The sequence below is a fragment of the Peromyscus leucopus genome, chromosome 5, assembly GCF_004664715.2.
Source record: "Peromyscus leucopus breed LL Stock chromosome 5, UCI_PerLeu_2.1, whole genome shotgun sequence".
Classification (NCBI taxonomy): domain Eukaryota; kingdom Metazoa; phylum Chordata; class Mammalia; order Rodentia; family Cricetidae; genus Peromyscus; species Peromyscus leucopus.
The window spans coordinates 48,765,145-48,778,751 of NC_051067.1; the positions used below are offsets into that span (position 1 = coordinate 48,765,145).

At 46.2% G+C, this 13,607-nt stretch overlaps 1 protein-coding gene across 1 annotated transcript in view; it reads left to right on the forward strand.

The window, feature by feature from the left end:
• Positions 1–4,600: 4,600 nt before the first annotated feature.
• The window catches only part of Actn2 (actinin alpha 2), a 72,764-nt gene continuing 63,757 nt past the window's right edge, over positions 4,601–13,607 (forward strand). The window contains exon 1 of the mRNA XM_028859692.2: positions 4,601–4,923. Coding sequence (XP_028715525.1) covers positions 4,798–4,923 — 126 coding nt within the window. The 5' untranslated portion in view covers positions 4,601–4,797. The remainder of the gene's footprint in view (positions 4,924–13,607) is intronic.

A 13,607-nucleotide genomic window follows, 5' to 3' on the forward strand; every position in this document is an offset into this window, starting at 1 on the left:
TTTTTCATGTGGATCCTGGGGACCCCTTCTTCCCTCTCAGCCATCTTGCCAACCCAATCATGGGATTTTTTTCACCACCCTAGGTGTTAGCTTGGCAGTTGCCCTGAATAAAAATGGCTTGGAGATATTCCTGTGGAAATGCAGAGGTGACTTCCATTTCTCTGTCCCAAGTCGACCTAACTAGACCCTCTGGCTCCTTAGCAGTGACTAACAACAGCCCTCAGGTCAAGTTCTAGGTTTACCGCCTGTACCTGTCAGGCTTCCAGAAAAACAGTCAATCTCGGTAGGGTCAGACGCTGAATGGCTTGCACGATCCAGGGGACATTAGCACTCAACTGAAGGAACCCAGAGCTGGGGGACCAATGGTGCAGTTCTAGTCAGAGGCTGAGTTCTGGAAGGCCCCTAGAGAGCCACTGACATGATGAGTCCATGTTTCAAGGTTGGAGAACCTGGAGTCTGACAACCACATGTGAAAATCTCAAAAAACAAAAAAGATGGGGGCTGGAGAGATGGCTCAGGGGTTAAGAGCACTGGCTGCTCTTCCAGAGGTCCTGAGTTCAATTCCCAGCAACCACATGGTGACTCACAACCATCTGTAATGAGATCTGGCATGCAGGCAGAACACTGTATATATAATAAATAAATAAATCTTAAAAAAAAAACCAAAAAAGAAAAAAGAAAACAAAGCAAAATCCACATTAGCCCAAGGATCAAGTTTGCCTCTCCCCCCAATCTCGTCCTTTTCCCTTCCACTCTGGCCCCGGCCTATTGGGTGATGCAGCTTCTCCACTCACTTTTGGGGCCACATGTTAATCTGTGCACACAGCAGACGTGGGCTTTCCAGATTGTCTAGGTTCCCTGCATCTGGTCAAGATTAAACATATCAGCAACTATTAGTTGGACAGTAGTGGGGAAACTGTTTAATTCATGTTTGATTTCTCTCCTGTGTAACTGGAGGTGGTTCTCTTACTGCAAATATAAGGTTGTTGTGAAATTAAATTAGCTAACATCCAAAACATTCCCAGGGGCACATGGCACAAAATTAGTGTTTAACATGTGTCAACTATAGTTATTAGTTAAAAACAAAAAACATTGTGTTCTGAGACTAGAGAAACGGCTCGGCAGTTAAGAACACTTGCTGCTCTTCTAGAACTCTGTGAGTTCAATTCCCAGCACCCATATCAGGTGGTTTACAACTGCCTGTAACTCAAGCTCCAGGGGATCCAATGCCTTTGACTTAAGCCTGGCTTTGGGGTGGCAGGCTGGAGCCCAGGCTTTTGCCCTAAAAGCTCTGATTGATTACAGATATCAAATGTTTTTGGAATATGGAGGTGAGTGACGTCATCAGGAGTCATATTAGAGGGGAAGGCTTTAGAAGCTTTAAACATGTGCAGAATGTCAAACATTGGAATTTGTAAGACATACTGAAAGAACCACCATCTGTGGGTGCTGAGCCCATCCAAATTGTTAGGGGGAACAGAGAAATACAGAGTTTTTCAACAGCTTTGTTGAGATATAATCAGTGTAAAATGAACTCCGCATATCTAAAATGTACGATCTGTTAAATTTTGATATGCATATGCACCTGTGAAACTATCAATATGACAAGATAATGAACACATCTGTCACCCCAAACACTTTCTTTAATTTTTTTTATTACATCTATTTATGTGTGTGTGTGTGTGTGTGTGTGTGTGTGTGTGTGTGTGTGTGTGTCTTACACACACATAAAGCGGTAAGGCACATTTTCAGGAATTCTCTTCTTCCACCTGTTTGGGGCACAGGGTCTCTCTTGTTTCTGCTGAGATGCATATCTGAACTTCCATCTCACTATGGGACTGTTGGAATTACAGGTGGACACTACTGTATCTGGCTTTTTGTGTGGCTTCTTTGGACTTGAACTTGGGTCATCAGGCTTGAGTGGCAAAGGCTTCTATGCGCTCAGCCATCTCATGCTCCTGTTGTTATCATTTTAAATTCCCACCACAGTGTGTGAGAATTTGCATTTTCCTGATGACTGCTGCCACTGAACACCTGTTGGAGTGTTAGATTGCTGTCTTTTCGGGACCTGTATATTAGACCTATTGTTTCTCTACTGTTGTAGTTAAAGAATTTCTTACATAGTTTTGCAGTCTCTGTGTGTAGCCCTGGCTGTCCCAGAACTCATTTGGTAGATAGATTGGCCTCAGACTTACAGCAGTCCCCTTGCCTCTGCCTCCTAAGTGCTTGATCACAAGCATGTGCACTGTACCCATCGATATGTTAGATATAGGTCTTCTGTTGGAAATACAATTTGCAAGATTTAAAAGTCTTATTACACATTACTGGGTTCAGTTTGCTCACATCTCTTTGTGGATTTCTGCATGTCTGTTGATGAGGGAACTTGGTGTACAAACTCCCTTTCTTGAGACTGTTCTTGGGTTAGGTGCAAAGGTGTTGCTGGTCTGGTAAAACGAGTTGGAAAGCTGTATTCTGAAAGAAATTGTATAGGATTATAGGTATTTGGGGTTTTATTTTTTTTTTAAAAAAAAATTGTTTTGAGGATCTTGCTGGAGAAGCCTTCTGAGCTGGAGATGTAATGTAATTGGTTTTTGTATATTGACCTTGTTTGCATCCTATACCTTTGAGAAGCCTGCTTAGTTAATTCCAGTGGATTCTTTGAAGGTTCCACCAGCTTTCCTACATAAAAGACCACACTATCACAGTTTCATTGTTCCTTTCCACCGTAAATGACTGCTTTTTCTTCTGCCTGGCTAGAGCCTCTAGTGTAAGACTGACTAGAAGCTGGCAAAAGGCAAGCCTGCGAGTGTTAAGGGTTGTTTGTTGTTGTTCTCAGTAGGAGTCTCTTGGTTGTGCTCAGAAAGCAGAAACTGTCTTCCTAGTTTCCTAGGAGCTGTGTTTATAGTAATACTGAGTTCTGTCAAATGTGGTTTTTCTTGCTTGTTTTTTTTCTATCTATAGAGATGATCATGTGCTTTTTCTTTATTAGCCTGCTAACAGCAGATTAAATTTATTGATTTTAAGATATTAAACTCATACTTCACTTATAGAATAAGCCCATTTGATGATCATGGATCCAGTTTACAAAAATAGTGTTAAATGTCTTTGCAACTGATTTTCCTGAAGAACCTTGGAGATATATATATATATATATATATATATATATATATATATATATGCATATACATGCATTACTGAGGAGCACAACCAACAACAGGCAGAAAAACAAGCTTGCCTAGGGTGAGAGTGTTTTTTTCAAACACTAATGCAACACATTTGCTGATTGCTTAAGTTTTTCTGCAGAAAGGTAGATGTCAAACTTCTAAGGAACTTGGGAGTTCCAGGCACACATATTTCCTCTTGCAACGTGGCAGCAAATTGGCAGCCTTGAGCCACAAACAGTCCTGTAGCACCTGCTGGCAACGTTTACCAAATTGGGATATAAACTTAACTAGAGGTACCTACCCTCTCAGATGGCCCGTATTACTGGGCGCCTAATGCTGTATGCAGCTTATAGCGGTGGTTAATACATGATTGACTTGAAACGTCAACCTTCTTGTCCCATGGCTCTTGACTTTGCTTCCTTGGGTGGCATAACTCACGGGCCACGGCTAAGCAGGACTAGTGGATGAGAGGGCACAAGTGCAGCACGGCAGGGAGAAAGCGGAATGTAGGGAGAAACTGGCCACCAGTCCGACATTGTCACTTCTTAATTTATGGCTGGCAGGTGAGTGCTGGACGCTTCCTGCTTTGGCATGGTTCCTGACGTTTTGATATAGTTGGTTCAAGTTTTTTGCCTTGAGCCCTTCAGGTGACTCAAGGGAAGGCAAGGAACAGGGTATTCCGGGGCTTTTAAATGAGGGAAGAAAGGATAGAATGAGGAGGAGAGAGGGCTGGGGGTTAGCGGAGGGAAAGATGACGAGAGAAAGGAGAAAGGAGCGGGGAGCGTTGGAGGAAGAGGAAGAGGGAGAACAGGGAGGAAGGAGGGGAACAGGGCGTGCAGGAGAGGCAGAGAGGCAGAAAGAGAACTAAATCAGAGGAGAAAAAGAGAAGGGAGAGACACAAATAGAGGGAAATGAAAGGGAGGAGTGGGCAGAAGTAATAGGGGAAGCGGGAGGGCAGGAGGGAAGGGGAGAGGGAGAGGGAGAGGGGGAGGGTAAGAGGGAGGGAAGGAGAGAGAGAGAGAGAGAGAGAGAGAGAGAGAGAGAGAGAGAGAGAGAGAGAGAGAGAGAGGAAGAGGAGGGGTGAGGGAGATTTTTCAGCTAACTCTTGGAGACACGGTAAACTCGACTTTGCAGCGGGTCTTTGGAACCCGTGGGTGCGCTGCAGGAGGTGGGGCTAGGTCCACAGGTGTCCGCTCCCCAGTCGTCGCCCTCCTTCCCCCTCGGTCCCTCCTTCCCTCCAGGTAGCTGTCCGAGGTGCCCCTAGGTCATCCCTGGGAGCCAACCCGGAACAGGGGTGGGCGGAGTCAAGGCGGCGGGACCCGGAGCGGGACTAGCCTGCCAGCCAACCGCACGTGCTGGAAGCGGGGGAGTGGGCGGAGCCTGGCTGTGGGCGGGGCCTTCCACACGTGACTCTCAGAGGGCTATTAATCCGCTGGTCGCTGCTCGCCGGCGTGCTGGTGCTTCGCCGGAGACTCTGCGCCCAGGCGTGCCGCCCCAGGAACTGCACAAAGGTCACCGCAGCCCGCCGCCTATCCATCCATCATCCACTCATCCATTCATCCATCTCTCTTTCGTCCGTCTGTCCATCCCTCGCGCCGCGCTCGCTTCCCAGCCGCCCCAGCCGCCCAGCGCCATGAACCAGATAGAACCCGGAGTGCAGTACAACTACGTCTACGACGAAGATGAGTACATGATCCAGGAAGAGGAGTGGGACCGAGACCTGCTCCTCGACCCGGCCTGGGAGAAACAGCAGAGGAAGGTGAGCAGGGTCCCTCACGCATGTCTGTGTTCCGGTCCCCATGGGGTGGGGGTGTCGCCGGTTTTGGCCACTAGAAGAGGCCCCCTGGTGGAGGTGCTGTGGTCCTCCCAGCTTCCCACCACACCCGCCCCATCAGAAAGGACAGCAGATCCAGGGACAGGCAGGACACCCGTGTGTGTGTGTGTGTGTGTGTGTGTGTGTGTGTGTGTGTGTGTGTGTGTGTGTGTGAAGTTAACACATAAGTCAGAAAACAAATGATGTTCAAAAGATTTTGTTAGCCTAGAATCTGAGAGTCTCAGGTCTGCTCTCCTTTATGACCTTGGCCTAAAGTTGTTCTGTGACAGGTCCTGCTGTCTTCTTTTGCCCCAAGCCTGTCTTCCCACTAAGACACAAAATGAAAGCCCGCTCTTCGCAAACTTCCACAGGTCTGGCCCAAAGAGTGGTTGAAGACCATTTGTTAAACATGTTGGGCTCCTTAGAGAGGGATGCTGTAGAACCCTAGACATTCACCCACAAAGTAATGATCATTTCACACTCTATTTATAGTTCATTGAGGTAAGCACACAGGGATGAAGGAGGCAGCCAGCTCCCAAGAGCTCCCTCCCCATCCTGGTTGGTGCTCTCTGGGGTCTAATGGAACATTCCACTATTTCAGGGTTTCTTCTTGATCCTCTTGGCTAAGCCAGATAGGGGACGCTCACCAGGAGGCTAAGTTCCACCTTGATTTGACTGGGCACCGAGCCTGGATGGCAAGGCAAGACAGCAGACTAACCCAGCATTGTGACAAAAGCCAGTGTCCCAAGCCAGTGCCTCATGCCTACTCTTCTTATTTCTTCTGGGCATGAGGAAGGTGGATTTCCCTCCTAAGAGCCTACTTTTAAGTCAGTACTTAGTGTGACTTGTAGGGTGCCCGGGGGTTTCTATAGCTGCTCCTGTGGATGATTGTGTGGCAGGGTGTGGGCAGTAAGTGTTTAATGTTGGAAATCTATGTGCCATCTCTCCCAGTGTGTGAGCAAGAAGGAAAAAGGCCTCATGCTTGGGTAGTGATCAAATAACCAAGTGCTACTTTTTAATATCAGTATTTCTCTTTTCTTGTCTACTCTCTCTTAGATTCCCAGTAACAGTTCTGTTCTTTAACCTTTTCACTCCACCTCATTTAAGTAGTATTGTCCAATTTTTTTTTTCAGTTTTAGGATTCCTGTGTGACCTGTTATTACAATTGTAATAGCACTTGAAGTATATTATTCAAAAGCTGAAATATCACCTGACCCAGTTCAAAAAAATTCCAAAAAGTGTAATACAACCATTATTTCCCCCTTAAGATATATTGAGCTGAATGTGGCACCACATGCCCATAATCCTAGCACACAAGAGGCTGAGCCAGGAGGATTGCTGCAAGTTGGAGGCCAGCCTGGAATACATATTGGAAAAAAGTGGGGCCGGGGAGATAGCTTAGGTGTTGGAGATGCTAGGGGAAGCAAAGTCCAGACTTGCTCAGAACATAGACCTGAACGGATGTGCACACAGCTCTTTCCACTTTTGGTAGAGAACCTGCTGCAGTCAGTGAAATTGTGTGGAGCCATGAGCTCAGTGCAGCCAGGGCAGTGGCCTCTATATTTGTCCTATGAGCCACTGTTGGAACCGGGAGCGGACAAGATGCCATTGTTTCTATTGTGGGCCACCTTCTCTGCACTTGCCATTTCAGTGATATGCCGGGTATGTGATCTGTCAACAGATGCTGGTGGCTCTCGATGACGTTGGTGGCACGCTAATGGATGTGGTGCCTAATTATACCCACAGTTCAGAGGCTTGGGACTGTGGTAATCCCTGCCCCCGGGTGTGGAATGCCTTGCTGCAGAAGGCCTCAGGAACAGTAGAGTGCTTTTTTTAAAGGTCACTCAAGAGATGTTGGACTTAGATTGTGTGTGCTGGCATGCCCACCTTATCTCTGAGGGGGTATTGGGTCCATGGAGTAGACTCTACATGGTCTATAAGGAAGGTTGTGTTTTAAATTTAACTACAACTCAAGGAGAGGGGAACAGTTCCTGTAGTGTTGAGATGGAACATGTAAAATAGTAATGAAGGCTGGGAATGTAGCTCATTTGGTAGTGTCTGTCTAGTATCCAGTGGGTCCCAAGTCCAATACCCTACATAAACAGGGTGTGGTGGTATATGTCTATAATCTCAGCACATGGGAGGTAGAGACAAGAGGATCAGAAGTTCAAGGTCATCCTCAGCTACATAGTTCAATTTGAGGCCAACCTGGGATGCAGGAGATTCTGTCTCAGAAAAAACAAAAACAAAAACAAAAAAAACACCAAACAAACAGGAAACAGGAATGTCAGCAGAAAGTATCAGATGATAGCCGGGGTGAGAGAGAAAAACTATCATTCAGGACAGTTTAGGGATTCTTGTTTCCAGGTAAGTCAGGCTGCCCTCCAGGGCTTGTCAAAACCTTTAGCACTGATCTTCTCCCCCACACGTGGGAGTCTAGAAACAGGCTTCCTCTGGATCAAGCAATATGCTCAGCGTTAACCTCCAGGGAAGCCTGGGAGATGGAAACCTGTCAGCAACAGTCCTGAATGTGCACTGTCCCTGAAAGTACAGGACAACTCTCTTTCACCTCATGGGAGGTGAGAGCAGGTCTTTAAAGAAAACTTATGTTCCATCTTTAATGTGTACCTGATTCCATGATCATGACTTTTGTAACCTGTGGACATTCTGGTGTTGCTGTATTCTTTCCAGTTTAGTTGGCCTAGTTCTTCATGGAGCTGTCTGCTGTCAGCCTGGCCACCCCAATAACATGTGGCCATGTTGGATCAGGCTGTCTGGAATGATAGGTGTGTGGGAGCAGCTGGACACAGTGTGAGGATTAGACTAAGAGGTCAGGATCTTTTGGACTGCCCCTTCTGTGTTCTGTGTGGGCTAAAGGCACTTACGGGCATGAAGTCCAGGCCCTCAATATTGGGGATAGAACCTGTGGCTTCATAATACTAGGCGAGTGCTCTGCCACTGAGCCACACCCTCGGCTGTGACATGAACTCTCGTGGGAGGTTTTTATCAGGAGAAAAGGAACTAATTGGCCAAATGAACAAGCTTGTGGAATTTCTCAGATTCAGGAGGCCCTGATGGTTCTCAGCTCTACTTGGTTCTTTCTGTGGAACTGCAGTTGAGTTCACACATCTTTCAAGCCTCAATTTGTTTATTTATGAAACAAAGATAAAATTCTTTCATGCATCACCAGATTGTGCCTCAGTCAAGTGTTTAAACTGTGTTAGTTTGAAGGGGCTTTATATACCGTAAAGGGATCCATATGTATTAAACACTACTGTCAGCCTTATAAGGCAGTACTTGTTAATTTGACCAATTGGTCTGACAGTCATCGGCACTATGTTTGGACTTTGGAGAGAGAATGAAGTATAAGATTCAATCCTTGGTGATTTAGATGTACTATTTGATAGTAGTAAAATATATCCAACAGGAGCTGGGCATGTAATTCAGTGGTAGAACACTCGCCTAGTATGAGCTAAGCTCTAGATACCATTCCCAGTACCACACACATCCACATCCACACACATCCACACACACACACACATCCACAACACACACATCCACACACACACACACACACACACACACACATACATACACACATCCACATCCACACACACATTCATATCCACACATACGCACATACACATACACACACATGCACATCCACACACATCCACACACACACATGCACAAAAACTCAATAAAATATACATAATATGCAATATACCACTTTATTTTAACATTTATTTTTTTTAAAAAGCATACCACTTCAGCTATTTATTCTAAAAAATTTAACATTTGGCCAGGTGGTGGTGGCGCATGCCTTTAATCCCAGCATTTGGGAGGCAGAGCCAGGAGGATCTCTGTGAGTTCCAGGCCAGCCTGGTCTACAGAGCAAGATTCAGGACAGGCACCAAAACTACACAGAGAAACCCTGTCTCTAAAAAAAAAGTTTCACATTTGTTTGTATGTGTCTAGGTGCACGCATGCTATAACTATGCATGCCATGGATGCTAGAGGATAACTTGTGGGAGTCAGTTTTCTTCTTTCATGATATAGATTATGAGGATCCAACTCAGGTTATCAGGCTTGGAGACAAGCACTTTTACCCACTGAATCATCTCACTGGCCTCCAACTTGAACCATTTTGAGGGCACAGTTCATAGGCATTTGCCAGATCTCTTCTATCATCCCATCCAGAATCCCATCTGCCCCTTTCTATGCCCCTTCCCTGGTGTACTTTTAAAGATAAGATTTGCATGCGTGAATATTTAGATCACAGGAATTGTTTAATAGCAAATGCTGGATGCTCATCTAAAGCTTAAAAACTTCTGGGAGGTGGAATAAGGAGAATCATTGTGGGTGGAGAATGATAGGAGAGGGTTTACAAGAGGGTAGAAGTTGAACTGGGCTTGCACTGAAGTAATTGTTAGCTGAGCAAAGAGGGGAGAGAAACAGCCTTCTTGAGTCGAGAAATGGTGTGAAGCCCTGTTGCAGGTTTGGCGGAGAGATAAGGAGGGATAATTGCTGGACGAATCTAATTAAACAAATGTGATCTTCCCAGTGAGTGTCCCTGAACCTAAGACTGGAGACAGAGGCACTGACACTAGCAGTGTCTAATGAAGAGCATCCCTTTATCATCCAGAAGACTGGATGGGAAGCTACTTACAGGATGTATCATCATTCTGCACAGGGCATGAACAGCTGTGTCCAAAGTGGCTAGCTCCCGTGTCTAGATAGTCTTACAGGCCAGAGAAAGCTTTTGAGAGTGGAAGGATAAAGGAAGAGGTGAGGACAGAATCTTGAGTGAGTTTTAGGAAGCCTACACATCTGACCCAAGGAAACAGTTCTTACAAATACATGCTTAGTTTGCCTGAGAGGTTCTAAGATGCCCCAAATCACTGTTTTTGTCTTCTGTCATTGGGAATAGGATGTGCCCTGTCCTTTCAAGGCAGATTCACCAAGAAACGTGAGACCAAAATACGATTTTCTATGCACGTGGGAGGAGGAAGAGAAGTCTTAACTGGGAACCTTAATTAACGCAGTGTCAGAGAGCTGTCAGAAAACCCTGCAGTTGGTTGCTGCAGCTAGGAGACGCCCACGGAAAAGGCGCAGGCTGGAGTGGGCGGGGAGCGGCGCAGAGGAGTTGGTATGGAATCCGTTGGAGGACAGTCAGAACTCTGCCTCCGTTTCCCTGGGAACGGGACTAGTTCTTCCCCAAGGAAGAGAAAGCAAATGGTGGGGAAGTAAACTTAAATGCCGCTTTCAAAGGAAGGGAACTCTTAAGTGCAGGAACGTGGACTCCTGTGTGTTCAGTGTGTGCAGGTGCACTTGGGTGTGTGTGGGGGCGGCAGCAGAGGTTGATACTAGGTGTCTCACCCGGTCTCTTTCCACCTTATTATTTTGAGACAGGGTCTTTCATCAGTGAGAGACCCGAAGCTCACTGATTCGGCTAGATTGCCTGGCCTGCACCAGAGAACCTCCTGTCTCAGCCTCCCCAGCACTGGTTTTACAGACACATGCCTCTACAACTGCCTTTTGATGTGTATGCTGGGGATCTGAACTCAGATCCTCATGTTTAAGCAGCAAGCTCTTTACTGACTGAGCCCTCTTGCCAGCCCTAGATGTGGGTTTTTCTGTAGAAGCTCCAGGAAAGTTTTAGTGTAGTTTTATGTTGTGTTCTGCACAAGCACACATCTGAACACAGACTCACCCAGGCATCAACACACACTCCTTCCCCAGTGTTCTAAACTGGAAAGCGGCAGGTATGGGCACCTAACCCTGGTGATGAGGAGATGATGAGTGGACACAACGTGGATGTCACTCTGTCATTCTCTTCCCACAGTCACTGATTACTGTATCAAGATGCCGTTCTGACTCCTACACGTGCGGTCCATCAGTTCCCGGTTCCCATGGTGTCACTTTCTAGACCTACCCCTTCTTTCTCTTGTCTCATTTCTAAGTCTTTCATGCTTCCCAAATTCCCTGCCCTGGCTAAAGGTGGTGGCTTCATGTGCAGTTCTTCCCCTGTGCTCTGGCTTGTCACCAGCTTTTGTCCATGGCTCTGGCAAGAATGATCTTGGAAAGACATGAGCCGAGCTGAGGTGTCCGTGGCTGCTGCCACCACCTCCTCCTCCCCACCTCCTTCCCTCCTCCCTATTCCCTCCTCCTCTTCCTTTTGTCAGTATTGGAAACTGAACCCAGGCCCTATGCACCCCAGGAGAGGACTCGACCACAGAGCAGTGGTCCCAGACCTCCCCACAGTTCCGAAAGGTGCCCCCCTCTGGTTACCCCTTATTATGTTTCACCTGCTCCTTTATGTTATGTGCACCCCCCTCTCCTCCCTCCACTTCTAGGAGTCATACTCCCCCATCTCCCATCCCAGCATCCCCACGCTGAGAGGCCTGCCTGCTGGGATAAGAGTGTCTTGATGTCCTGTCTCCTAACCAGGGCTCAGAAGTGTCTCTTCTCTGCAGCTCCAGGCCCCTGATTGAGCTTGTGGAGAGAGCTTGCTCATACTTGTTGAATGAGCAGATTATGGACCATCTTTCTGAAAACAGTGAATCTAATTAGTTTTTTAATTAAAAATTTAATTTAAAAAAAGTTTAATAGTTTTTAAAAAGGTGTGTGTGTGTGTGTGTGTGTGTGTGTGTGTGTGTGTGTGTGTATACAGGTTTTTTTTTTTTTTTTTTTGATGCCAGAAGGCATTTGATCCCTTGGAGCTGGGGTTACAGGTGGTTGTGAGATGCTTCCAGCCCTCCCTGCTCCCTGTTTTTTTGTTTGTTTTATAGTTTCATATCTCCTTGAATTCCTACTAACCTTGTTTTGTAGTGCTTTTAAATATAGAATGTGGCCAGTGAGATGACTCAGTGGGTAAAAGCACTTCCTGTACAAGCCTGATGACCTGAGTTTGACCCCCAGAATCCACATAGGTGAAAGAGAGAACTTCCCTCTGCAAAGTTGTCCTCTGACCTCCACTTGTGGCACACAAGCGCATATTCACAGATACATCACACACACACACACACACACACACACACACACACACACGGGAGGGGTGGGGAAAAAGGGGACTTGTTGGGACAAGGAATGGGATCAGCAAGAGTGGGAATGGGATAGAAGAAGGTAATAGAGGGTGAGAATGGTTGAAATACGTAGTGCTGGAGAGATGGCTCAGCCATTAAGAGCACTTGTTCTTGAAGAGGCCTATGTTCAAATCCCAGCACCCACATGGTGACTCACAACTGTCTGTAACTCCAATTCCAGGGGATTCAGCAACTTCTGAACTCTGTCAGCACTGTACACATGCATGTGATGCATAGAATGCATGCAGGCAAAAATACTTATATGCATAAAATTAAAAAATATTTTAAAAGTGCTTGTATGTATTTGCGCATGTCATAATGAAAACCATTATTGTATAACTAATATATGCAAATAAAAAGAAGAAATAAGAAATGTATTTTGTATAAAAGAAAATGAAGAACAGATAGAAGTGATGTCACATAGTTTGTGAGACCTTGGAGCCATGCTGGCCTGTGCAGCATTAGTGTGTATCATGTTTTAGGCCATGAAGTTAACATGACTGAGTTGTCATGATTCATTTGTTTTGCCAAGGGGGAAAATAAATTTGTTCATCATAGTCTGCACTGATTGCTGTCTACTTTGAAAATAGATTCTTTGTGGTGTCTGGTGCAGTAGTATGTGTGTAGTGGGTTGGAAGGTGAGGAGCCTGTAGCTTGGTACAGACTCTCAGTGATTGTTAAACCACATGGTTCAGTGGAGGAGTATGAGGTTGTTTGGGGCAAGTGGGAACTGTATGTAGAAAGAGGCTACAGTTGAGTTCTGTGCAGGGAATTGTAACTGAGACCACAGGGGTGTATAAGAAATCTAATCTTTGAAAGTCTCAAGGAATCTTCAGACTAGGGAAGTAGAGGAAGGAGGATGGAGTCCAAAATCACCCTGAGCTCCTCACTGCATTCAAGGCCAGGGTACTGGGAGATGCTTTCTCTGAACAGCAACAAAAAGTTTTCAAGTGACTTTGTAACAGTGAGACAGATGTAAAGACAGTAATCGCTGGGGAGGGGAAATCTCATTTCTCTCTCGAGATACGACATATGTATCGGGCGGAACTGGTGATCCTGACTCTCCCAAACTGCTTGTTGTTCAACACCGAAGCCTCTTTACCCATATTGTCACTCAGACTCTATTCCAAGTTCACTGCCAGGACCACCAGACAGCTGGGCTGTAGAACTGAGCGGTGACCATGCTACCTTGATCTCCAGTGGCTTTAGTGAGCATTTCAGGGAGTGAGGGAAGTGTTGGGGGAGGCTAACCTGTGGGGTGTGGATTGAGGAAAGACAGAGGTGGAGACCAGGGAGGGGCACAGGGGATACAGTAGAATGAACTAAGAATGGAGGACTCCAGAGGAAGAGGTCACAACAACTGAGTGTGGATGCCATGCTTTTCTGGATGAAAACATGCATGAGTTACACAGCTTGGGACTGTGCAAATTTGTCAAGCTGTCTCTGATTTTTCCTTCTGGAGAAATTGCACCTGGTGCCCTGACAGAAGATCAATGGTGATCCCAGATCTACTTCCTTGGAGCAGAAGTCTGGGCCTCTGGTACT